Source organism: Scyliorhinus torazame, chromosome 5 (assembly GCF_047496885.1).
Source record: "Scyliorhinus torazame isolate Kashiwa2021f chromosome 5, sScyTor2.1, whole genome shotgun sequence".
Lineage (NCBI taxonomy): Eukaryota > Metazoa > Chordata > Chondrichthyes > Carcharhiniformes > Scyliorhinidae > Scyliorhinus > Scyliorhinus torazame.
Genome location: NC_092711.1, coordinates 263,648,830 through 263,676,553, shown reverse-complemented (window position 1 = coordinate 263,676,553; position 27,724 = coordinate 263,648,830). Strand labels below are relative to the sequence as shown.

The 27,724-nt window shown below is 46.4% G+C and overlaps 1 protein-coding gene across 10 annotated transcripts in view; it reads left to right on the top strand.

The window, feature by feature from the left end:
- The window catches only part of dlg3 (discs, large homolog 3 (Drosophila)), a 1,021,949-nt gene that overhangs the window by 504,441 nt on the left and 489,784 nt on the right, over positions 1 to 27,724 (top strand). For 2 of the 10 annotated variants that reach the window (XM_072505487.1, XM_072505486.1), the window contains exon 1: positions 9,344 to 9,855. The exons of 7 other annotated variants lie outside the window; for them this stretch is intronic. In XM_072505487.1, the coding sequence (XP_072361588.1) occupies positions 9,535 to 9,855 (321 nt within the window). In that variant the 5' untranslated portion in view covers positions 9,344 to 9,534. Of the gene's footprint in view, positions 1 to 9,343; positions 9,856 to 27,724 lie in introns of those variants that run through there. One more of the 10 variants, XM_072505483.1, reaches the window with a different exon arrangement.

Sequence of the window (27,724 nt, the reverse complement as noted above, 5' to 3'; positions counted from 1 at the left end):
CTCCTTGCGCCTATCTTTCCGCCATCATCTCCATAGCGGGGGGGGGAAACCCGCACTTTCCTGGATCAGCTCCGCCCCCTATGGTATAGCTCCCCCGTTCCCCATCCCCCACCTCTGTCCCTCTTTCCACCGGCGCCCACATCCCGTCAAGAAGAGAAAAAAAAAAACCATCGATCGTCCCGATACTGTGAACCTCCCATTCCCCAATTTACATTTCTGTACATCAACATCGTCATCTCCCCCACAGCATCAGCCCCTCAGTTCTGGTCCAATTTCTCTTTTTGGATGCAGGTCCATGCCTCGTCCGACGTTTCAAAGTAGTAGTGTCTATCATGGTACGTGACCCACAATCGCGCCGGCTGCAGCATCCCAAACTTTACTTTCTTCTTGTGTAGTGCCGCCTTGGCCCAATTAAAACTCGCTCTCCTTCTCGCCACCTCCGCGCTCCAGCCCTGATACACTCGTATCACCACATTCTCCCACCTGCTACTCCGTACCTTCTTGGCCCAGCTCAAAACCGCCTCTCTGTCGGTGAAGCGGTGAAATCTCACCACTATCGCCCTTGGTGGTTCTCCAGCCTTTGGTCTCCTCGCAAGGACCCGGTGAGCCCCTTCCACCTCCAGGGGGCCCGAGGGGGCCTCAGCTCCCATTAGCGAATGGAGCATCGTGCTCACATAAGCCCCAACGTCAGCTCCCTCCACTCCCTCGGGGAGACCCAGAATCCGGAGGTTCTTTCTCCTCGAGCTGTTCTCCAGGGCTTCGAGCCTTTTGATACACCTCTTATGTAGCGCCTCGTGTGTCTCCATTTTTACCACTAGGCCCAGAATCTCATCCTCGTTCTCAGCTGCCTTCGCCTTCACCCCACGGACCTCTATCGCTTGGGCCTTTTGCGTTTCTTTTAGCCCTTCGATTGCCAACAACATCGGCGCCAGCAGCTCCTTCTTTAATTCCTCCACACATCGTTGAAGGAATTCCTGCTGGTCCGGGCCCCATGTCGTCTGGGCTCCATCCGTCGCCATCTTGCTTATTCCTTCTCTTCTCTGCCGCTGCTCCAAAGGATCCTTCGCAATCTGGCCACTACCACCGATCTTTTCCATACACACCAGGGGGGACTCCTTACTTCGTCACCCCACACTGGGTTTGGTCCGAAAAAATTTCCGCTGGGGCTCCCAAAAAGAGCCCAAAAGTCCGTTAGAATGGGAGCTGCCGAAACGTGCAGCTTAGCAGTGCATCGCCGTAACCGGAAGTAGTCCAAACCAAATTTATTATTAAAAACAGTAAACAGTCACCCCCCTTAAATTATCCCAAACAATAATAATACTCCCAAGATTCTTAACACTGCCCATGCCGGTGAACTCAGCCGAGCTGCAGATCCAATTCTCTGCGTCTCGGTTGTCTCAGGGCTTTCATCCACGAAGGTGGGTCTCGCATGCTGCTTCCTTCCGTCTCTGTTCGATCGTCCAATCTTCTCTGCTCCTCTGTGCCGAGTCTTCACTGGGGAGGGTCCTGGTGGTTGATTCTTATACCACTCCTCGTGCCTTTCCAGAAAGTTCTCTGGCCTTCAGCCAATGAAGTCTTGGGGCGGGAGTCGCAACACCGGATTGCAACTCTGCAAGACACCAGGAACCTGTTGTGTTATTCACCCTGGGGTAAGACGGACTGCAACACGATGCAGTGAAATGATCAAGCATACACCAAACGTAGGCGTTGGTTCAATAAGATTTATTGAACTTCAGTAACGAAGCACACAGCTGCCTGGGGGTTGACTCTCTACTACTCTAAGTAAACTAACATTAACTATCTAGACCAGGCTAGCTCTGATCCACGTGTAGAAGGTGTTGAATGATTTGTACACCCTGACTGTCACTACAGTTGTCACCAGTTAAAAGAGGCAGAGTGCTGATGCCTCGTGTGTTTTATAGTTGGAAGCCCCCCTCTGGTGTTCTGTCTGGTGATTGGTCGTGTTCTGTTCTGTATGTTGATTGGCTCACCTGGGTGTCTGTCACTGCCTGCTTTTACCTCATGATGTGCATGGGTGCATATTATGACAGAACCCACCCCCAGGAGACCACCTCCATGTATTGTCCGCACATAACCTTACTCCATATAAGGTAACGGCAAGAGATCCGGGTGTCAGGAAGTCTAGCTTTATCTGGGCAATCTCAACAATTGATCTATTTGAATGGGACCAATTGTCTCCTGATGTCCTGTTTACAGGGCAGGCCCAGACATGTCCCGACTGTCTGTCTCTGCTCAGTGGATTTGAACTTGGCAGTTCGAATTCCAATCAGGCCTGCCTGTGGACGGATGGGGCGGGATTCTCTCATCCTGAGGTTAAGTGTTGACGCCGTCGTAAACACCGTCGTGTTTCTCGACGGCATCAACATGACCTCAGGATCAGCAATTCTGGCCCCTCGTCACTGGAGCGTCCCTCACCGCGCCAACTGCTAATCCCAACGTCAACTGCGGTCCGCGCATGCGCAGTGGCACGAGCGGCAACCCGCGCACGCGCAGTGGCACGAGCGGCAACCCGCGCACGCACAGTGGCACGAGCGGCAACCCGCGCACGCACAGTGGCACGAGCGGCAACCCGCGCACGCACAGTGGCTCCCCTCTCCGCGCTGGCCTCGAGGCAACATGGTGTAGGGCTAAAGGGGCCGGCGCCGAAGAAAGGAGGCCTCCAGCCCGAGAAGCCGGCCCGCCGATCGGTGGGCGCCGATTGTGGGCCAGGCCACAACGGAGGACCCCCAGGGTCGAACCCTCCCCCCCTCCACAGTCCGCACCCGGACCCTTCCACGCGGCGGTCCCGCCGGCTGAGAGCAGGTTAGAACGGCGCCAGCGGGACTCGGGTTTTCTGTTACGGCCGCTCGGCCCATCCCAGGCGGAGAATCGCCAGAGGGGGCCCCGTAGAGCGGCCCCCGGCCGGCGCCACGCCGTCCGCGCCGGTGCTAATGCCGGCGATTCTCCGCTCTGTGGAGAATCGCGTCACGCCAGTCGTGGCAATTCTCCAGCCCGGTCCCAGGCTGAGAGAATCCCGCCCATGGTGTTGAAATTTAAAATGTCCAATTCTTAATTGTAAATTTCAGGCCGTTGTCTATTTTACAACAGCAGGTGGCCAGACACAAGCTGCACTTTACATTACTCTTACCTTACAATGTGAGAAGAATTGCTTTGACTGTATTGTGTATTTCATACATATTTCCTCTGGTTGATTTTCCTAGCAAATTTGTAAATATGCTGAAAGAAATCTTAAGAATTTTATTATTATGTAGATTTGAAAGAACTGTTCCTACATGTGCTGTGCCCAAAGGGAAAAAATATTTCCCATGCACAAAAGGGCAACATACAGGTCAGTGAGAATGGGATTGGTGAGATGGAGAGTGTGTGAGACTGACCTGCTTCATTTTAGAGTCCATTCTATATAATATTTCAGAGAGGGGCCTGCTTCACGGTCTTCTCGAGCAACTCCTAATGTATGTTATGACTGCAACTCAGCCTTTTACATCAACATTTTAAAAAAATCACCAGAGAATACCATCACCAAAGCTACTACAGACATCACGGTTTCTGCCTGGGGAATCGTCTCAGTTTCATCAGCTGTAACCCTGCCGCTTCTATGTGGGATTCATGTTGGGATAATCATCAATTGCTGAACCCAGGTTTTTGAAGTAAATATTAAGTCATGGTTCACTGCTAGTATCACAGTACAATTTCTTCCAATTTCATCCATGCTCCAAACAGCCAGAATCCTCAATTTTAAAAGATACCTGCCCTGGTTACAGTCATCTGCGGATGTACATTATTATGCTACCAAACGCACAACCTTCTCTGGCAGGCCTGGTCTGTTGCTATAGCAACAGACCGTTATTCAATTTAGATATACTTACATAAGAACATTAGAATTTTCAGTAATAGCAAAAAACAAATTAGACCTCACAATCCATCACTGTAGATCAACCCCGTCTACATCATATCACTCTATTCCTTTTCCATCTGGAAACACATCCAGTTGTTTCTTGAACACATTTGTATTATCCTGTTCAATAACAATTCCTGATAACAATGCATAAATATAATAATCGTTGGATGAAAGTTTGCATTCTGGCTTCCGTTCTTAACTCTCAACCTCTTTTTAACTTGGGCACTTTATACTTGGTCTCTCCACCATATCCAATAATTTGTCCTAATCATTTTTTTCAGTTTCCTTGATAATTGCAATTTGATCATCTCATGCAAATGTTCTTTACAAATTCTTGATGTCCAGAATCATCTTTATTTCTTGCCTTTTGTACCTTGCCAAAGCCAACAATATATTTCTTTTTTTTTTAGAAAATATTTGATTGAAGCATTTGTAATTTTCACAATTTAACATATTGACATTTCTAAAACCGCGCAGGTCGACGCACAAAATACCCCCTAAAATAACACACAATAAACCACGTACCCCACTCCTCCCGCCCTTTCTCCAATTACCCGTATACTAAATTCCCTGTCCTTGTTTAACATTACCATACCTCCTATTTTCCTCCCCCCCCCCCCCTTTTTTCCTTTCCCCTCTTACTGCTGACGTTCAGTTTTTGTTAAAGAAATCGATGAACGGCTGCCAACTCCGGGCGAATCTCTTTATTGATCCTCTTAGAGCGAACTTGATTTTCTCCAGACTGAGAAACTCTACCATATCGCTGATCCACACTCCTGATTTCGGGGACTCCGAGTCCCTCCATCTCAGCAAGATCCGTCTCCAGGCCACCAGGGAGGAAACAATATATTTCTTAATATTAGATCAGCAAAACAACACACAGACAACATTTATTGATAGTTTCATACATTTACCCATTATAAACTGTAGATTTATTTCCTGATTACATAGCACTATGATGAGCTGTAATCAAGTGAATGGCTCCACGGATATTTCTTTATCCATAACACCAGCATATAGAACAGATATATTATAAGTAAAGAGGGCACACAATAGAGCACATACCTCAGGAATGCTGAGTTAAATCAACATCATTACAATTGCGCAGATCTTCCTTGACGTTTTCCCCTGCCTGATTGATGCTCTGTAACTACAAAGCTGAAAACCAAATATTTTTTCACAAGAGTTTCTATCTCACTGACGAGACTGCAGGCCAATCCATATCCAACAACCTGTTCTGAAAACTCTGCTCTCATTTTGACAGTTGTGACAAATTCCATCATCGCAGCTGAGATAATCCACCATATTATAAATAAAACAATCCACAACATTCTTTAAAAAATGTCAGTTCACCCCATCTCAAAATATTAATGGATCCTTTAAAAAAAAGTTCAGGATCCAGACCTGGAACTGTATCCTCGCCAAAAACTAGCCAATCCTTCCTGGAACATGCCCTATCTGCGTACCAAGTTTTGTTGAAATTCATCCCTTAGTTTCTGAGATATATTGTTTACAACACAATAACAGTGGATGTGTAAATATTGGTCAGCTTTTTCCATCATCACCCCCCTTCCCCATCCCACCACCCACCCGGTGGGATCTTCCAGTTCCGCCAAAGTCAATGGCCGTTTGTGTTGCTCTCTGGCCACACCACTGGGGAAACCCCCCCAGTGAATGGTGACCCACCTACACTGTCACAAAACCCGCAGCAAGGGTGCCTGAAAATACCAGCCCTTATCTCCATAACACAAAGGAATTCACATAAAGCTTCAAATAAATGATATCAAGTGGAAATAATTACGTTAAGTTTCTAAAACAAGGCGTATTTTTCACATTACTTTATTTCTCTTTTAAAGTTGCTATTCCTTCATTCATATTTACCATTCTTAACTAAAATACTAGGCAGCGCGTGTTCCCTTCACTATTCCTTGTCTAAGAGGGTAAATTGGTCAACAGTGCATCTCATCTTGCTTGACTAAGAGGGTAAGCATGGTGAATCATCATGAAGAAAGACTATTTGTGGTAAGGTTTATGAAATCAAGGATGGCATAGAAAATGAAGGGAATCACTAAATTATTCATTGATTAAGATGTGGTGTCGTTGACTGCAGCCTATATTATTCCCAAACCTAGGCACTGGTGCTGATGACTGCTGCCTGCATCACTCTGCAAGTGAGTTACAGAGGCATGTTGTTAAGTATCCAGGCTCTATAGTATTGTTCTTAAATCACCTATGATAAAGAGTGACGGCGCGATTTTACCATATGACCCTGCTCCCGGGATCTACACAGTTCGTAACGCCTCACGAGATCTAACATGATCACGCAAAACATTGTGGGCGAGATCACATTTTAGCAAATCTGCATATTTAGGCGAGACAGCTAGTCTCACTATAATGTGCCAGTTCCTGAGGTACCTGAGGAAAGGAATCTATCTCCTTCGTCTTGGAGAACTTGGGTGAACACTGTCCAGTACTGGTCTCCACAAATGGGGACCAGGTGGAATTACACTTGTGGCGGTCTCCCAGGGGATTGGATGCCCCTGGGTGCATGCCCTTTGGGTAGAGTGGTACCCTGGCACTGCTGGTGCTGCCTGGGTACCCTGGCAGTGCCACCTGGCTGCCAGCCTGGTACTGTCAATGTGCCATGGTAACACTGCCAGTTGGCAGGAACACTGCCAGTTGGCAGGAACACCGCTAGGGTGCTAGGTTGGCACTGCCAAGTTGCTAGGCTGGTATTTTATGCATGGTGGTGATCGGCTGGAGGGTGCTCTGCATGGAGGAGCTGGCGTACCTCCCATTGTGTCTTGGGCGGGGGTCACTTCAGGTGCTCCAGAGATCGGGATGCCATTTTTAAATGGCGTCCCGATCTCTCGCGACACTGAGGATTTCTGGCAAGCGGAGATCTCAGTGCACAATAATAATAATCTTTATTGTCACAAGTAGGCTCACATTGCAATGACGTTACTGTGAAAAGCCCTCAGTCGCCATTCCTGTGCCTGTTCGGGTACACAGAGGGAGAATTCAGAATGTCCAAATTACCTAACAGCATGACTTTCAGGACTAGTGGGATGAAACCGGAGCACGCGGAGGAAACCCACGCAGACACGGGGAGAACGTGCAGACTCCGCAGACAGTGACCCAGCCGGGAATCGACCCTGGCACTGTGAAGCCACAGTGCTAACCACTGTGCTACCGTGCTGCCCCTCAAAACAGGCTATGTGCGGCCCTGGCCGCACGTTCTCCACTGTCTACCGCAAGTGCCATTTTTTAGCATTGTGTTCCTCAGCGTTGCGAGCGTCGAGCAGCACGCAGTTAAACATGCTCATTATCGGGCTTTGTTCCCATTTAGTTAAATCCTGACCTGAGAATGACTCTGTTGATTTGTCCTTAAGAATTTTGCTTTCACTCTGTCTGGCACACTATCCTGCGTACCAGGGTGCTCTGTGTTTCCTCTCATGTTGTTACTGTCCTCCGTACATATCAGATTGTAAATTTTGATAGCTTGTCTTAGCTGTGGAACTCATTGTGCAGACATGCAACTGTCTCTCACCCACAAACTGTTAGTACCAGCACTAATCTGAAAATCAAGCACCTTCACAATTTCTCATTGTCAAAAATCCTTATGTGATTGTCTTTGACGTGAAATACGATTCTTCTTTGAACTGTGAAACAGATTGATTGCATTCAAGTCAGTGAATCTTTGATAAGTACTTTTTAAAGTTTACAAACAAAATTATTAATATTTACAATGAATAGAGACTGTTCATATTATTTCTACAGTACAACTGTGCCAGGCACTATATAAATGCAAGTCTTCTTTGTTTAGAACACTTTAACTGCACTTGGAGAATTCTGATCATATATTGCTAAATATTCTACACATTGTGAATATTCAATGAATCATTATAACAATTTTTCTTTTAAATTTTGTTCCTTAAATTGTTAAAGTTTGAACATAGTTTCTATTTCTCTGTAGAACAAATGGACAAAACTAAACTTACATTTCCAACTGATACATTTTTTACATTTGCATGATTCATTAATTAAGCATTTAGTTTGAATATGATTATATATATTTTCATTGAATTTCTAAAAATTAAATAGGTGATGAAAGGATATACATTGAACAAGGATGACTGGGCCTTGTTTTCCAATCCGAAGGATCGCTTAATCCACACATAATGCACGAGCTTCTGTAAATTCTTATCATATAGAACCCTGGTATCCCTACAAGATAGAAGGAGGCCATTCAGCCCATCAAACCTGCACCAACCCTCGGAATGAGCGCCCTACCGAGGTCCACATCCCATCCCCCTAACCCCACCTAACCTTTGGACACTAAGGGGCAATTTAGCATGGTCAATTTACCTACCTTGCACATCTTTGGACTGTGAGAGGAAACCAGAGCACCCTGAGGAAACCCACGCAAACACAGGGAGAAAGTACAAACTTCACACAGTCACCCAAGGTCAGAATCAAACCTGAGTCCCTGGTGCTCTGAGGCAGCAGCACTAACCACTGTGCCACCGTACCACCCAGATTTAGAAAAATTAGCAAGCGAGGGTCCTTAAGGCTTGTTTGGCAAAGATAAGGAAAGGAGATAATTTTGACTCAGTACATGGTGTAAAGTGAAAGATAGTGAATTGTTAGCCTGCATTACTTCTCTCCTTGATTTTTTAATTTCTGTTGAAGTCAATGAAATAAGAAACAAGACCGATGTAAGACAAACTGTCAATTTGCACAGACATATTTATCCACATTGTCTATTTGGCACGTGTCATATACTGTGAAATCCACTGGCTACTAGACACCAAATAAAAATTCAAAAAAGAGATAATTGCTATTTTTAAAAAAAATCTTTTTTGAATTTTTGCTATTTTTAAAAAGTGATGTTGCCAAATAAACTAAGCTTAGTGGGGTAATAAATGACAGAGACATAAAGCTTCAGGGCAGATTCTAAATTATTGTCTTTTGGGAATTAGTCTGGAGGGAGATTCTATGTCATTTTGCTTAGAATTAGACCTCACTCTCCCTTCATCTGTTATTTCATTACGAGAGCCCTCGCAAGCAGCTAAAAGGTCCTGATGCTGAGTGACTAGGGTGTACTAATCAAGTCCTGAGTTACTCATCTGAGCACATTTACTAATACAGAAGGCTTCTCATAGTAATCAAGGTGCTAGGGACAACAGTTCCAATCCCCAGGGTCATCATGACAGCACAGCTTAATATCAGTGCTGCACTTATTCAGAGTGGTTTTATTAGATTTCTAACAGTAGGATGTACTGAAGTGATGCAGCCCATGGATGCTGCTGCTGACAGAGCTGAGTATCTGAATGCTATTCTGTGCAGCACATTGATTGGTGCTGTCTGAGCGAAGGTTGCTGGAGGGATGCTTGCATCCTCAAGACTAACACTGGCCAGCATCAAGCGCTCTGCAGTTCCAGCTTTCGCCTCCACTGGCAAGGTCTGCCATTAACAGCAAGAAGCAGAAAGAAGGGACAAAGAACAGGGACCATCACCTTCTTGATTGAAAATAAAGAGAACATTTTTATTTTTTTCCCTCTGACTCGAAAGGTGGAAAATAATAACATTTGAACTGGACGATAGTGTTGGTCATGAAAGCAAATCTGCATAAGAACCATCACTGCTGCAAGTGCCCAGAGTGTTATGAGGCAACCAGGATGGCAGCTCTCCGACGGATGGAACCACAGAATTACACTGAATGGCAGCACGAACCGTATGGATATGGTGGTTTCAGCTCCCAAACACTGCCATCTTCATCAGGAGCTGCTGCCAGGAATAAAACCAAGCTCATCCCAACCTCCCGTGATAGTGGACCGATTAAAAGCCAAAATAAGAGCGTACCTAAGGTGAACGGCAACAGTGGCGGATGGTGGCCGGAGTGTACATGTTCTACACGTGACTGGTATGAACAGGTATGGTAGTAATATTTTTTTCATTCAAACCCTTTTGAGACCTGTGTAGTGAGAGATACTGCCTGATGCAGCAGAGGAGTTTGGTGCATTTATCTGCTTGAATGGTTTTTGTGATATAATCTGCAAAATATACCATCGGTAGTTATGTACCAGCTCTGCCCCATTGCAGTTGTGATTTTTTTTGCAGTGAATGATTACATTGAATTTCTATTGTGCAGACACTGCAATGGTATGTGCTGCCCTGCTGTAAATCATCAATGGGCTTTGGTTTGTTTTTTTATTGTATTCTTAAGTTCATCATTTTCGTATAACCTGTCATCGTGAGTTAGTAATGCCTAGGGAAAAAAATAAAAGCACAGCTCTGCTTTCCCTCCCATCTGAATCCCAGCCAGTAGAGAAAGGAGAAATAATAGTCTTAAATAAAATGGAGACTGAAAAATCAAGTCACTGTACAATATGAATAGGAGCTATTATGAGCGAGTGATCAAAAAGGTTTTCATTGGGGCTGCTGCTAGGATACAGTGGGGTGTTTTTTGATTACATGCTGCAATATATGCATGCCATATATTCGCAAACACTGACTCGCCTGTTGAATTCGTCACGAAATAATCCTGAGAAAGATTTTGATATTTTTGCTGCAAATAATTCAAATGATTTTTTTATTCTAATGACTATAAATGTGATGGCCTGCGGCATGCCCCCGCAATTATTATCTGGAATAGGTACTATGCTTTGAATGTTGCTCGAGCAGCCTCCCCCCCACCCCCCCTCCTCCAAACCAACCAACACGGCTGATTGCATTAGACTTACATCAAGCATCAATGTTTGTGTAGGGCTGCAGCATCCGGGAGGGAGTGGGGAAAGGAAGCAATGGATAGATAAAACAGTCATTCTGATTGAGGGCTGCTGCTCCGTGCACGATAATGTCGCACTGTCCTACACTGGCAGGCAAAGCTATATTGTCATTTTGTAAATGCTATCTTGTGCCTCCTCTTCAGCGCACTCCACTTTTTAAAATTCATGCACCATCGCGAGTTCTTTAAAAAAAAAGACGACACAGGCTCTGATGTGAAATGTGGAGTCGCTCATCTGTGCTGTACGTGACGTCACTGCTGAGCACATCACAGCCAAAAGAAAGATCAAGCCTTAACCCATCGAGGGCTGTTTGATTGAGGTGATCCTGGCAGACCCAAAATGGAGACCGGGCGTACGCTTCCAGCTGATTAAATTTCACATTCTGCGTGGGAAGCAGCACTGCTGATGTTTATTGATAAATCGATGACCCAGCCTGCTGTACCAGTACAGAAAAGGGGAAAGCAAAGCAGATGACGTGTCTCCCCCCTCCCCCCCACTACCAAGAATCAAATTGATCTTGGAGCTTTCTCATATTTAAAACAAGGGCTTGGATTCTCATAAGCCGGCAAGGCGGAACGCGATGGGGGTGGAGAATCGGGCATCCCCCAGACAACGAGGTTCGTGCCCAGTGCCGAACCGAAAGCCATGCCCACTGGGGCCGGCAATGCACCGTAACAGATGCCCTATATGCCCGGGCAGCAGACTACATAAACTTCAGTCCGGACCAAGCGCACCAGGATACCCAGGCAGCAGGTTCGCCGCCATCGCTTGCATGCCCCAGGTCCAGGGGCTGATAAATGGGACACATGTCCCCGTACAAACACTGCCTCATGAGGGAGTGCCCATCATCAGCAGGAAGGGCCTCCACTCCCTGAATGTGCAGTTGGTGTGTGACCACCAGCTGCACATCATACATTTCTTCACCCGATACCCAGGCAGTGCACACGACGCCTATATCCTGGAGCACTTGTTGGTTCCTGACACCTTTGAGACGCTCCCTTGCATGAGGGTTTGACTCCTGGTCAACAAGGTTTATCCACTGTGGTCTTGGCAAATGATGCCTATGTGGAGGTCCCAGACCGAGCCAGAGAACCGCTATAACGACACCCATACAGTAAGCAGGAGTGTCATTGAGCGGTGCATCGGCGTCCTGAAGATGCGGTTCAGGTGCCTGGACTACTCTGGTGTGACTCAGCCCAAGGAGGGTCTTGCACATCGTGGTGAGCTGCTGCATCCTGCATGACATCGCGCAGCGGAGGGGGAACATATTGGAGGAGGAAAAATGCCACGCCTCATCTGACGATGAGGATGATGGCCAGGAGGACCAGGGCATAGTAGCCAAGCAGGCCCAGGAGGCACCCGATGTGTGCACCAGGGCTGCCGCACATGGGACAACCTCATCACCTCCAGGGTCGCAAACGAAGGGACTTGTCCACCAACTGCTCAACCATCCTGACCCACCCATCCATACTCCCTCATAGCCACTCACATCCTGACCTGTCCCTTCTCACTCCACGCCAGCACCCCACCGCCCTTCAAGGGTCCAAGCAGTATCACTATAGGGTGTGAGCCCTGAGTGGCAGTATCAGCGGGCCTTGTCCATTGGACAGAAAATGATGACAACTCGCTGTGAGATAAGCGCTGGTGTTCCTCATCATTTGACAAAGGCTGGCTCCTGCCTTCGGGATCACATGTCCATTGGGTCACCCTGCATGTCTGCTGGGCATTCCATCGCACAGGCCCATAAATCCTTTGGGGGGGCGGTAATGGGGATGGTGAGCAGTGATGGATAACTCACTGAGTGAGCTGTCCTACATCGCACCCTCAAACCTCTGGCCCTGTTCCCTGCCGCCTCTTAGGGTGACCCCAAGTGGAATGTCAGATTGTCCTGAAGGTCCTGCCCCATTCCATCCTCCAGCACCCCCCGCCACGAACCTCCCACCCCTCTACACCTAGCCCATCCCTCACACCCTTCAGACAGAGGATTGAGACAGATCGAAATTTCGGTGCAAATGTAGTTTATAGTGTCTATGTACATTATTGTATCCTGACCCCTAACTCTAGCTGCACCTGTGCCAACTTAACTGGTGTCTAACTTCTCAAATTTACATGCTCTACCACTCCTTCTATATGTTCCCCCAGACAGCACATCAGACCTGGAGGTGGCCTGCAGTGTTTCTTGCCCTTGGACCTGGGATGCCTTTGGCAGCTGCCCTCTGCAGGGCTCTGGATGGGCCCAGCCGATTTTGGGAGTCACAGGTGACAAGGTGCCACCCTGTTCTGCCTGCAACCCATCAGATGCGCCAGTGTCAAGTGAGGGAGATTCAGAAATGCTAGGATATTCCAGCACTTCTCCTGTGGAGGCACCGTCATGGGCCCCATCACTTCCTTCACCCTCGGGTGCTCGATGGCCCCCGGTCTATTCCATGGGATGGAGATGAGGTCAGAGTGAACTCCGAAGGCTGCACCAGGTGCTGCCAATCCTGGAGACCTGCTCTCCTCTCAACCCGGGTCTCGATACCCTCAGCCATGGAGCACAGAGACTGAGACACATCCCTCGGCGAGTGCAACATATCCCTCTGCACCTTTGTCATGCCTCTCTGTGACTGGGTCATGTCCCTCTGTGACTGGACAAGGTCTGTCAGAGCCCGACCAATGCTCTCGACGCCCTCAGCCATGACCATTTGTGACTGGGCCAAACTCTGGAGCACCACACAATGTCAATGTGGCCCGGTACACAGCTGTCTGACTGAGCTCCCCTGTCCTGACCCTCATCCATTGACCACAATGTGTGCCCCAAGCCTTAGTCGCCTTGGCCCTTGGCTGTGACCTTCTCACTCAAAGCTTCCACCATGGATGCCATCCGTTTGGCATTGGCCTGGGTACCATGCATTATCGGCACGATCTCCTGCGCCTGAAGGCGGTTGAACTCCTCCAGCTGCACCTGCAGTTGCTGGAAAGTTGCTGATACACCCTCCTGTAGATTCTGGGTCTGTGTCTGCATCTCCACCAGTGATGGGATCAATCTTTCCAGAAGCGCAATATCGGTCTGGACTAAAGCTAATTCCTGGGATCCGGCAGCTCTCAAATTGCCCGCTCCCTCAGGAGTTCCCACCTCCACCTGACGTGCAGACCAGAAAGTGTCCCTGGAGCCTCTCCACTAATATCACCCACCAAGGTGATAGTCTCTGTGTTGGTGGAGTGTGCAGGTGAATGCAGAACTGAAAGGTCAGTGTCGTTCCCAGACTAGTCCTCTGGGATATGTGCCTGGGGGGGGAGGGGGGGGCAGTATACCTCGGACGTGCTGGCCTCATCTGAAGACAATCCTGCAAGACCCATGATGAGATCTCAGGAAGGAGTGGTAGGGGCAGAGGGGTGACTCACTTGCTATAGGGACATGACTATACATTAGGGGCTCACTTGGTTGTCCCAAGCCGACCTTTGCCTGGGAGATAGCCCTCTCTCCCACCTCCCCGGCTAACTCCATCAACCGCTGCTCAACAGCATCAGGAGGCGATCCCCCTCCTGTTTCTCACGCTCCCGGCGGTTATGGGCTGCCTTCTCCTTGGGAACAGATAATGGACATTGTGAGATACTTGGACTTGACTTACATGGGGGCAGGAGGTCTGGGGCTGGTGACCTGTGTGTACAAGGAACCTGGCCAGAGACAACAATACAGGTGTTGGGGTTTGGTGTAGGGTGGGATGTAGGGGGATGCAAGTAGATTGTTTTTTATTGGAATAGGGGAGGGAGGGAGTGAGAGATGGGTGTGACGCAGGGGCACAGAGACGGTGACATACCCGAGCTGACATAAGGCATCGTTCATCTTTTTGCGGCACTGTATACCCGTGCACCAGCGAATCTGACGCTGGCGCTAATGAGAATTGCACTGATTTCACGTGGGCAGAGTGCTGGCCTGTCCTGAATTGCTCCGGAACTAGCGGCCCCAACAGGAATGTGAAATTCCCACAATTCAGTCCTGGCATCAACACTTGGGTGCTATCTACCATCTTGGGTGCTATCTATCTACTTGGGCAAACGGGAGCGCTGCTTGGCCGATAGATGGCGGGAGATCCCTCTTCTGGGATTTACCTGGCTCACCATGCCTTGCAAGATTTAACGGAATCTTGCAAAATATCGCGATCTGAACCCCGTCCATTGTGGGCAGGATCAGTATTTGGCAAATCTGCATATTAGAGTGAGACAGCTTGTCTCACTTTAATATGCACTCGCGTGATCTACAGAGTCCCTGGGCCTAACCCCTTCACCCTGGAGACCTTAAGCGAGTGCCACAAACGGGGACCAGATGGAATGGCACTCGGGGCGGGATCAGAGGCCCCCAGGTGGTTGCCCTTTGGGCAGAGTGGCACCAGGTGCCGTCAGCCTGGGAGCTTGGTAGTGCCCCTGCCAACTGGCAGTGCCACATAGGTGCCAATCTGGCACTGCCAATGTGCCCTGGTGGCACTGACAGGGGCACTATCAAGGTGCCAGGCTGGCAGTACTGAGGTGCCAGGCTGGCATTTTTCCCACGCCAGGGATTGGGCCCAGGGGTGCCCTGCCCATGTGAGGTGTGGTGCGGGGGGGCCCCGAGGACCCCCTTGTAGGTGAGTTGGGAATTTGGGCGGTTTCAGGCGTCTTGTCGGGAGGGGTTTGGTCGAGAGATCGGGATGTAATTTTAAAATGTAGAGTGGAGCTCTAAGTGTGGGACTCAGTGCGACCTCGGCAGGGGTTCCCCGCTGAAACAAGTTCCGTTAGCTGATATTTCTCGGTGCTGCAAACGCTGGGAAACACCCGGCTAAACGCGCTCAACACGCGACTCTGTTGCAATTCAGTTAGATTGCGTTCTTAGTCTCTCAAACGGGGAATTCCGCCCAATGTATTAATTAAATAAAAATGAAGGACTCCTGAATACAATAGTCAGCAGGTAACTGGAATCCAGGCACTGCAAATCATGGCATTTTCAGCTATCAGGGAGTGGAGCCCACATCTGAACGGTATTCTACTATTTACATTTTTTTAAAAGCATATGGATTTTCCAGTCATGTTTCTTAGCAAATATTTGTGGGTGTTGTGTTCATAAAATCCAGACAATCGCTCAGAAGGAGACCATTTGACGCATTATGCGTGTGCCTGGTCTTTGAAAGAGCTATCCAGTTTGTCCCACTCGCCTGCTCTTTCCCAATAGCTCAGCAATTTATTCCTCTTCAAGCATGTATTGAATATCTGTCTGAAAGTTTGTATCAAATCTGCATCTACCACTCTTTTAGGCAGTGCATTATACATCATAAAGTTCACATCATTAAATTATTTCTCATCTCCCCTCTGATCCCCTTAATCTGTCTTCTCTGGTCATCCTCAGGCAGGTGGAAACTGTTTCTTACTCTATATTCTATAAAAACTGCACAAAATGTTGAACACCTCTATTATATCCTCCCTTAATCCCCTATTTTCAAAGGAGAATAACTCCACCTTCTCTAATCTCTTTACATAATTCCATAGAATCCCTACAGTGGAGAAGGAGGCCATTTGGCCCATCGAGTCTGCACCAATCCCTCAATGGAACATCCCACCTAGGCCCACTCCCCCACCCCACGCCGCAACTCCACCTGACCTGCAAGCCCTTGGACACTAAGGGGAAATTTTGCATGGCCAATCCACCTAATCCGCACGTCTTTGGACTCTGGGGGGGAAATGGAGCACCCACGTAGATACGGGAAGAAAGTGAAAACTCCACACAGTCACCTGAGGCCGGAATTGATCCTGGGTCCCTGGCGCTGTGAGGCAGGGGTGCTAACCACTGTGCCACCCTTGAAGTATTTCACCCCAGTACCTTTCTGTTACACTACCTTTGCATCCTCTCCAAGGCCTTGGCACCCCTCCTAAAGCGTGATGACCAGAATTAGACTCCAAGTGATGCCTAACCTGCGATTTAACTTAACTTCCTCGCACCCATTTGACTATTGATGCCACTATCAATTATATGTGGGTGCAGCACTCAACCCCAAGTACTTTTGCTGCATAGTCACTTGTGATGTAGGAAAATATGGTTACCATTTTGCACACAGCAAATAAGGCAGTAAATTAATAACCTGTTATGTGGTCATGTTGGTTGAGGGAGAGAGATAGTGCAGTTCACTCAGATAATTCTTGCACTTCCTTGAATCTACCGACGGGATATTTCACATCCACCTCAAGCGTCAAAATTAATGTCTTTATTTTGGCATGTCATGCGAAAGACAGCGGCCAGGATTTTCCGATCCCTACCTCTAAGATAAGGAATCCCGATCAGGTCAAGAATCCTGCGTCGGGATCGGTGCTGTGTGGCAGGCCGGTCCCCAGCCTCCGGTCCTGCCATGCCAACTATAACTGGATTCCCACCCCGCGCCAGTGGGAACACACAAACAACTTTGTATTAATTTAAATGCGATTAATGGGCCCGAACCTTCCTGAATCTCCACCCCTCTGTTATGCTCCAACCCTCCCAGCTAGGAGTCACGCAGGTGTGATTTGGTGCAAGTATTTACAACCAGGACCCTGGGACCATGACCTTTGAGGGGGAGCAAGGAGGTAAGTACCTTTTCCAGTGTCTCCGAGCTGGCTGGGGGGTCTAAACCTGGAGATCTGGGACTAGCGGGGACCAACTTGGTGTCAAGAGTGTGGACTCGAGGAGTCCCCCTTGGGATTGGGGTGCCGTGCCTGAACCTTCTATTGCTGCTGTAAATGACTAGCAAATTACCCCTTGGGTAACTCAATGGGAACACCCACAGTAGACCCCATTGGAAGAACCAGGACAGGGGCCTGAGAGCCTATCGCTAACATGGGTTGTGGCAGCCACCGGTACCCATTTGGCAGGAATGGGTGGCGAGGAGAGAGGCTTTACACAAGGGCCAGGTGCAAATCATTGCTGGGAACAGGGCTGCAGTGGCAAGTACATGATGAAGAAGGGGCCGGGGGGAGGTAGTGGGTGTGAGAGGTGGGGGAGTAGTGGGTGGAAGGGAATAGTGAAGGTGATGGAGATTTAAAACTCAGGATAACCATGTTATTCAGGGGGTTTGGATGATCAAGGGAAGCCTCACTTATTTCTCTCCCCTGTCCCCCTGCACAAAAATGGAATTTGGAACTCAGCTGCCAGCTAGCTAGCTATCTACTTGGCTGCTGCTGCCATTGCAGATGCACAGTGGCAAGAATGCCAGGGCCAGCCCAGGGAAGACCCAAGCCCAGAATTGCAGGGGCCAGCCAGTGAGGTTCAAGTGCCTGCCGTCCACCAGGCCAAGGGGGAGTTATGAAGGTGGCGCCACATCAGACCACATCAGGAGAGTGCTATCATGCCAAATTGACCATCTTGATGGAGTGAAATAGTGAAAATGTAAGTAAAACAATTCAAGTCATGGTCCAGTGTGTAACTACACTGAAGTGCTTTGAACTTTGCTGTATTGGTCAGGAAGTTCTTAGGCTGCAATCCTGGTTAGCCCTGCTGAATAAGTTGTCCCCAGGATTAGCGAAGAAGAGCAGTTTGAGCTTCCACCCCTGTGGTCAGATCCTGTCCTAAATGTTTATGGAAGTTAAACAAAGAGGACAGTTCTGTGTGTCTCGAAAAAGTAACTTCCTGTGCTCCTTTCGTCTGTCAGCTTTATTCCATAATAAATTCCTATGCCCACATTTATAATCTAAATACCTATGTAAATTAGTCACGCTGTAATTGCATCCTTCTATCAGGGTAGCGCACTAGCACCAGTTTTTCACTTCCCAGTCCCTTAATTGCCTGTCTCCTTAAGGAGTTTACATTTTGAAAACATTTCTATGGATTATTCCCTGTCTTGTGGGATTGAGACTAATATGAACGGGTTCCATGTGCAGAGGTGCCAGGCAACTCCTCACAAAAGGGAGGAAGGTATAGGATTTCCTGTTAATAGTAATAGTCAGAAAGGGCCTGGAGATACATCAAAAATGGTAGCTGCTTGCATCTAGTCCATGCAAATGAGGTGCCTTCCTACTGAGGACATCCTTCATTCTGTTATTTGGCATTATCACTTTGCTCAGTGGGATAGATTAAGACTAGATCTAGTAGCTCAAAACGTGATGCCCAAAAGGTCTTATGAAGCACCAGCATCAGCAGCAGAATTGTATTCTGAAACAATCGGTAAGCTCATGGGCGGCACGGTGGCACAGTGACTAACACTGCTGCCTCACAGTGCCAGGGACTCGTGTTCGATTCCGGCCTTGTGTAACTGTCTGTGTTGAGTTTGCTCATTCTCCCTGTGTCTGCGTAGGTTTCCTCCTAATGCTCCGATTTCCTCCCACAATCCAAAGTTGTATGGGTTAGGCGGATTGACCAGGCTAAAAGTGTCCAAAGATTAGGTGGGGTTACAGGTTTGCAGGGGAGTGGGCCTCGGAGGGGTGCTCTTTCAGAGATCAAAATTGCCTCCTTCTGCATTGTAGGGATTCTGTGATTCTTGACTTAGCATATCCCTCATTCCTCCATCATCATATTAGTGGACCAACAATGAGGTATGCAGAAGAGCATGCTGAACGTAGCACTAGAGGTACCTGTAAGTGAGGTGCACACCTATGAAGCTACAGCACAGGCTACTTGCATGTTAAATGGCATTAGTAGCATATTCTTGAGACAGTTAAGAATTCTAACAGCCAACGGATCTGACCAAAACTTTGCATACGGCTATGTCCAGTCATGTGAACATTTAACTGAAGGAGGTGACTACATGAGCATCTGCATCCTCAGCGATTATGCGGCATGGCAGCATGTTGGCGCAAAGGGCAACCATCATCAGCCAGAAGTGCCTTCACGGCCTCCTTCTGATATCCTTATTGTCACACCACTCTTCAGAAAATCTGATTCTCTCCATGTCATATCAAGAAATGTGAGTGTATTGGAAGGAACAATAGCTACATGTCCTGACAACATCCCAACTCTATTGTTGATGACCAGTGCTCCAGATTTAGCTGTACCTCTAGCTAAGCTGCTCCTCTACAGCTACAATACTGGTGTCCACATGATTATGGAAAATTGTGCTATCCACAAAATGTAAGACAAATTCAAACTGGCTAATACTTTCCTATTGATCGATTCTTAATTATCAACTATGTAATTGACAGTATCATCAATAATGCTGTCAGGCAGCATTTACTCACCAATAAACTTCTCACTGATGCTCATTTAGATTCCACCAGGACCATGCATTTCCAGATCTCATCCCAGTTTTGTGGACACAAGCTGAATTAAACATAGAACATACAGTGCAGAAGGAGGCCATTTGGCCCATTGAGTCTGCATCGAACCACTTAAGCCCTCTCTTCCACCCGAACCCAATAAATCCTCCTAACCTTTTTGGACACTGAGGGCAATTTAGCATGGCCAATCCACCTAACCTACATGTCTTTGGACTGTGGGAGGAAACCGGAGCACCCGGAGAAAACCCACGCCGACACGGGGAGAATGTGCAGATTCCGCACAGACAGTGACCCAATCGGAAATCGAACCTGGGACCTGTGCAGCCACAATGCTAACCACTATGCTTCCATGCTGCCCTAAATTCTAGAGGTTTTAAGAGTAACTGTACTTGACGTCAAGGCTGCATTCAAATGAGTTTTCAAGCAAGGAGCTTTTCAACCATCTTAGCTCCTACTCTGCTTGGTATATTTTTCTTTGTACTCTTGACCCATGCTTTCCTGACGGTACGGAAGGAGTATACCTCCACACAGTATCAGGTGGGTTATCAACATTTTGGGAATGAAAGCCAAGACAAAGTGAATCATGTCCTGTTCAGAGAAATTCTGTGTGCTGATGATGCTGCAGTAGTTGCCCGGTCAGAAGGCCAGGTCCAAAGGCTCATGGATTGCCCCATGTCTGTGTCACATTCTCCCTCACCCTCAGTATCAAGAAAACTGTAGTTATGGAACAAGGGATAGAATGTTCCCAAAAGATGACCAAGTGTCATTTTGGGCGTGAAAACGGTGCGAAACGCACCAGCTGTTCTGACGCACTTAGTGGAGGAGGGCATGTTTTGCATCAGCAGGTCAGACTCCTCAGAAAGCCCAAAGTTAAGTGACAGCCCCCCACCACCACCCTCACAGATATCACAGCCCCGCATCCCCAACCCTTGACCACAGAGGAGCAAACTACCCTTAACCACTAAAAGTTCAGGTCACGCCGCCAACACCACACAGGCATCAGGGTGACCCAAACCCCACACCCCCATCCTTACCGGCATCAGTACCCTCCCCCAAAGTGAAAGACACTCTGCTCTAGGATCACCAAATAACAAGCAGTGTCAAATTGGCACTGTCCCGGAATCCTGACAGTACCAACCAAGCAGTGCAACTGGGTGCCAGGTGCCTAGTGCATGTTGGCACTGCCAGACCTTGTCCCTGACCACCCAGGTGCTACTGTGGCCTCTGAGCCCCCCCGGTGTTGTCATCAAGTCTGATTCCCGCCAGCGCTACATCATGCTGGGGAGTTGGAACATTGCACAGGAACATTGCACATTCCCAGAAGATTTGGCCCATTTAAGCACATGGTAATCAGGTGCATGCCCTCACTGGGCATGGACCCGATTACGTCTGCTTGGGGGAGCAGCGGGGGCAGTACCAGGCACATCATGAACTGTTTGGTGCGCGACACAAATCCCGTTTCAGGGCTCCCCCGGTATTTTCTGACAAAGCGATATTTGTGCCGTGCGCAATGCAGCCGGAAAAAAAGGTGTTGTTTCAACCTGTGATCAGACTCAACAACATTCCACTGGAAGGTGTCGGCAAATTCTGTTACCTTAGGTCATGGTGACAGGCAACCTGTCTATTGACAAATGGATCAGCACAGGCATTGGCAAGACATCTACCAACATTGGCCAACTAACAAAATGGACATCGAAAAAGAACAAACTGATCCAGAGGATTAAGATGCTTATCCACGAAGCTTGTATCCTCTGCACATTGCTGTACGGCAGTAAAGCCTGGACAATTTATACTGAACACGTAAAAAGGTTTAATGTAGTCCATCTCCAGTCTCTGTGATGCATCATCTGCATGGAAAGACACAAGTCACCAATATATCAGTCCTTTCTAAGGCAAACCTTCCAAGCAGGCTAGTGCAAAAAAGGCTTCACTGACTTGGGCATTTTCACAGGAATGAAGATGGCCGCATCCCCAAGGTTATGCAATATAGGGAGGTAGCCCATGCCAGGAGACCAGCAGGGTGCCCAGTGCTCTGATTTAAGAATGGTGTCAAAAGAGACATGAATGCCCTCAATATTAATCATGACGAATGGGAAACGCTACCTGACGATTGATGCAAATGGCAACACCAGTTTTGTTTGTTCGCCACCATGACATCATTTGGTTTCAGAACCTCCAAAGCAGATGTCTGCCCTGCAAACAAGGCATAGATTATCCCACATCACGGGCAAAGGGCAAATCCATGTGTGGTACTTGTGACAGATTTTGCCTTCGGGCTTGTGCAGCCGTCAAAAGAAGTGCAGCAGATGATCTCATCTGACCTCACCAACATTCTGAGGTTGCATTCCCATGATCACTCCCAGACTGAAGGATGCCAATCACATTTTCAACGTTCTAAACAATTTAGATACTTACAAAAGGAAATCACAGGATTTTGAAAAAAGGAAAGATCTTGCACTTGTATACTTGTCTTTGCATCTTAAAGGATGACCTAAAGTGCTTCACAACCAATGCGTTACTTTAGAAGTGGAGTCACTGTTGCAAAGTAGGAAACAAAATTCAACAAACACCTGTGAAACAAGTGACTAAATAACCTGTTTTAGTGAGATCAGTGTTGGCCAGGATGACATAAGAACTCCTCTATTCCTCTTCAAATAGTTCTAAGGGACATTTTACATTTAACCAATGGGTCTATAGTTTTCATGTCTTATTTGACTCTCACGATAAAGCAGCACTTCAGTGATCCACTGAGAGTCAGTTTAGATTATGTGCTGTAGTCCTAGAGTGGAGCTTAAACCCACAGTCCTCTGACATTTTGTAACATCGTAAATGGGAGTGCAAAACTAAAAGTGCTTAACTTCAGTCTTAGCTGCTATTGGACACGCAGCTTAGCGGTTAATATGTGGGGAAGTAGGATTTCCCATGTCCATTGCCTCTATCATAAGCAAAATTTATTAGCAACCAAAGACAAATAACAGTGAACCTATCAATATTCTTTGTTGATTTCTGCTCCCTACATAGTATGGCTTAGATCCAGGATAGAACAGAGAGGATATTGAACCCATGTCCCCACATTTCTTGCGACCACCTAATATACAGCAGGTACTCTTTTGAAAAGAATGTTTAAAGCTCATGTGACCAGTGCTTCCTGCTAATTTTGTTGGATTATATTGTTTAGAGATTTACGAGGTTTAATTCATGAGCTGTGTTCTTTATAATTGGGTTTATGATTATTCTTTAATATCATTTTATTCAAGAAACTATCTGACTTTTTAAAAATAGAACTTGTATTTGTATAGTGATTTCACAACCTCAGGATGACTCAAAAGTCTTTATAGAAGGTATGGAATACTTGGACAAAGTTTTGTGGCATAGAATTCCATGTTCTGTGGAAATATATATTTTTTGCATTATCTCCCCTTTAGCTTCTTTTGTGATTATCCCAAAATGATTCCTTCATTACATTTTGCCAACCAGTGGAACTATCTATCACTATTTATCATAATATATCACTTCACAATCTTGAACACTCCTACCAGATTATCCCGCCGTCTTCTCAGCTTTAACAAAGAAAGTTCTAAATCCTCAAGACTCTTTTCATAACTGTAAATCCTTTATCCCTGTTAATGTTCTATTTCACCTTTTCCATTGTTTTATATCTTTAAATACAGGTGTTCTCAAAACTGAACACAATACTCCACAAATGATCTGGGTTCTCATACAAATTTGCCATTACGTCCTTTCCATATTCCATGCCTCTGGATACAAAATCAAGGATCCTGCTTATATTGTTATGCCATATCTACTTACGCAGCTAGGCTACTCCATTTAAAACCTCTCTATTTAAGGTGCATTGCCATTTGTTAATGCTTAAATAAAAATATATTAGAAGTAATAAGAGACGTTTCGGTGGAGAAACAAAGGCAAATGCACTTTCACCTGAGGTGTTTCATGTGCACTTGTCTTAGGAGTTGCATATTGAAAAGAACATGTTTAAAAAGAGCTGCTCTCTCCATGAAATACAGTTCAATATATTGCAAAGAATAACACTGCTTGGACTGATTCGAAGGATGGTGCATACCTAGTGGGTGATGTGACACTAATGGATGGTCAGAGCTTGCTCTCACAGTTTATGGGTTATCTCAATGCGTTTGTGTGTTAGTTCCTGGTAACATACATCAACCTATATTATCCTAAAGGTAGTGGCATATTTTATAGAGGGATTACAAAGCAGTAATCTAATCAAAAGCTTCAAATAAAATAAACCATGGATGGGAAGTTATTTGAGCCTTGAAATAAGATTATTCCCAGGGAAATGTGATTATATATTGCACATAGACATACTATAGAATTAATAAGAAAAGTTGATTCTAATTTTACTCCTTCTTTTGTAAGACATGGTTTCCGTTAGCGCGTTTTGCTGTTTCCTCATACTAAGGGTGTTATATAAATGCAGGTTATCATATATGGACATCATCAGAAAAAAAAATAGGCCAGTCACAAAGTTCAGACAATGGGCATGTAGCACTCTAGCTCTCCTGCACCTCAGTTGTCTCCAATTGATGAATGTGGAAATGGCTTAGTGTCGACCTTAGCTGAGGAACTCTCACCTCTAAATCAGAATGTTGTCAATTTATGCCAATGAACTTAGAGTGGGGTTTATCACCCAGGCCGACATTCCAGTAAAATATAGATTCTCAGGTGAGTCTTTAAACCAGTGCCCTGACTGCCCTCCAAGGTGGATTTAGATCCCATGGCATTATTGGAAGAAGCAGCCATTAATCATTCCTCTGCCAGCAAGACTAAAACAGATAATCTGGTAATTTATCTCACTGTTGTTTGCAATACCTCATACTTTACAATTCTCCAGCACCTGGGGTCATGTAATATCCTGGGAGAAGTGAAAAGGAAGATTAAAAACCTAAAGCGAAGTAGGGAAAATAAATCTGGAAAATTCCTCTGAGACTCCCAACCACACCATCGCCAACACACAGCGCCGCCCCCCCATCCCTACAACCAACCCAACCCCCCCCCCCCTCCCTCAAGCTAACCTCTCAAACCTTCCATAGTCAAAACTATTTTGTTGGTTCTGAACCACTTCGGAACATCCTGATCTTGTGAAGGGCCCTAGTATAGGTGCAAATTTCTTCTTTCTTTGCATGAACAATTACCAAAGTGCTGTACATTTACTCTTTTGATGTCTAGCAGCCTGACATCAAAGGTAAGTAAACTTTCATTGGCTACAATATGTGATGAAATTAATATTCAGAAAGACATGGGTTAATTCAGCATGAAAAACATATGAAAGGAAAATCATAGCTCATAAATTTACCACATTTCTTTGAGAAAATAAAAAAATGTTAATAAAAGAAATGCAGTGATGCTGTGCATATTAATTGTGAAAGGCTCCTTGATAAGGTGTCACATAGTTGTTGATAAAAATAAAGAATCACAGTTTTAATGAGATCCATATGCAAACATGGATGCAAAGTTATCTGAAACACAAAAAACAGAGAAAAGTCATTAAATCATGTTCTCCAATGTTGGATGAGATTCCACAATTGGACAACAATTGCTGAACAATTACACTAACAACCAATTTAAGATTATCTGCTGGGTTCACAATGTGACTCACTCTCGCTCTCGAGAAGCTACATCTATTCATATTCAGGGACCTGTCCTCTGTAGGCAAAAGGAGCATGTCCAGGCATTGTGCCTTCTTTGAATTGAAGAAAAGTAGGGAGGACAACGGTTCCCCAGTGTATTCTGCAGATCAACACCTTGACCAATCAGAGACGACTTTCCAGCCAATCAGCATCCTTCTTTCATGCAGTATAAATTGTTATTCCCTTTGAAATTTGGCGTTCTTGCTTCTGTCCTGATGAGTGCAAGATGAAACATTTTGACAGCATGTCTCTTTTTTCATATCTGTCCACAGTCTCCCTGGGCAGTCTGTTCCAGATATTTAGTAAGTTCTGTATACAGTTGTTAAATCTAACTGATTGTTCACCAGGTTCTCATCTAATTTTGAGAAACCGGTTTCAGAATTTGGCAATTCAGTGTTGAGAATACTGAAATAGTTGCTGCTCATCCTATCTCTTTTCCAATAGCAATTCTGTATTCATTATTCTCTCCTTAAGCACAGATGCCCCAAGCTAAGTATCAGTTTGATTTCCCTTTTCTGCACTAACTCAATGAACTGTCTAGATATCCTTGTAATAGTACAAGTACATCTGTGCTTCATTACTCCAGGTGCACCTGTGCTTCATTACTCCAGGTGCACCTGTGCTTCATTACTCCAGGTGCACCTGTACTTTATTACTCCAGTTGCATCTATGCTTCATTACTCCAGGTGCACCTGTACTTTATTACTCCAGTTGCATTTCTGCTTCATTACTCCAGGCACAGCTGTGATTAATTACTCCAGGTGCAGCTGTACTTTATTACTCCAGTTGCACCTGTGCTTCATTACTCCAGGTGCACCTGTACTTTATTATTCCAGTTGCACCTGTGCTTCATTACACCAGACACACCGGTACTTCATTACTCCAGGTGCACCTGTGCTTCATTAGTCCATATGCACATATACTTCATTGCACCAGGTACAGTTGCACCTAATTTCTCCAGTCGCACCTGTACTTCATTACTCCAGGTGCCCCTGTACTTCATTACTCCATGTGCCTCTGTACTTCTTACTCCAGGTGCACCTGTGCTTCATTACTCGAGGTGCCCCTGTACTTCATTACTCCAGATATACCTGTGCTTCATTACTCCAGGTGCCCCTGTACTTCATTACTCCAGGTACACCTGTGCTTCATTATTTCAGGTGCCCCGTACTTCATTACTCCAGGTACACCTGTGCTTCATTACTCCAGGTGCACCTGCACTTCATTACTCCAGGTGCACCTGTGCTTCATTACTCCAGTTGCACCTGTGCTTCATTACTCCAGTTGCACCTGTGTTGCCAATTCGCACAGGAGACGCCAATAATGTTGCTCTTTTTAACTGGATACTGATATAACAGTTATTAATGATAATATTGCTTTTCAGAGTCGCCAGGTATCAAATGATACCACCACAAGGTTTTACCGGATATCGATCAAAGACCAAACAACCAGTTAGTTAGTTCAAGTTCAATGATAGTTTATTTACACACAAGAATTACTTCGACATGCAACATAAAACACTACAAGCTAAATTACACCTAACACTGCAACAACCTGTACTTAACTTCAGGCACCCGGCTTTATGCAGAGGAACAAGGCCTTTGTCCGGATCTTGCGTGGCTGGGTATGGAGAAGTGACTTTGTTTATGCTGGGGTCATCCGTCTGGTAGCGATCGTTGTTCTTGAACTTGGCTTCTGGTCGTGATGTTATACTTGGTTTTAGGCGTAGGTCGGGGCCAAGAGAGACCGAGCGCTGGGGCCAAGAGAGACTGAACACATGGCAGGGTCTCTCTTTATCCTTCTGGGGTTTCGCGCTCTTTTGGGCGGTCCTTAGCTTTTGGACCCAATAATTCGGCAGGCTTCGATTACTGCCTTCGATTTTGGCCAATAAAGGGGCGGGTGGCGTGTCCTGAGCGGTCATTGACCTTGGCTTTTTGGGCCCCCTGAGCAAAGGGAGTGGCGCCGATGAATCTGTTTCTGTATCTGTTACCGGCGAACAGGTCTTTTGCTCTGGGGAAATGGGCCATTAGAATGCAAAGTAGCTGGATGTTTCGATAGCGTTTGGTGATCTGAGCTGCCAATATACATAAGCTCTGAGCGTCTGAGTCCTGGGTTGACCATATTTCCCATGGTCCTTTGAAGGTGGCCATATTTCCCGG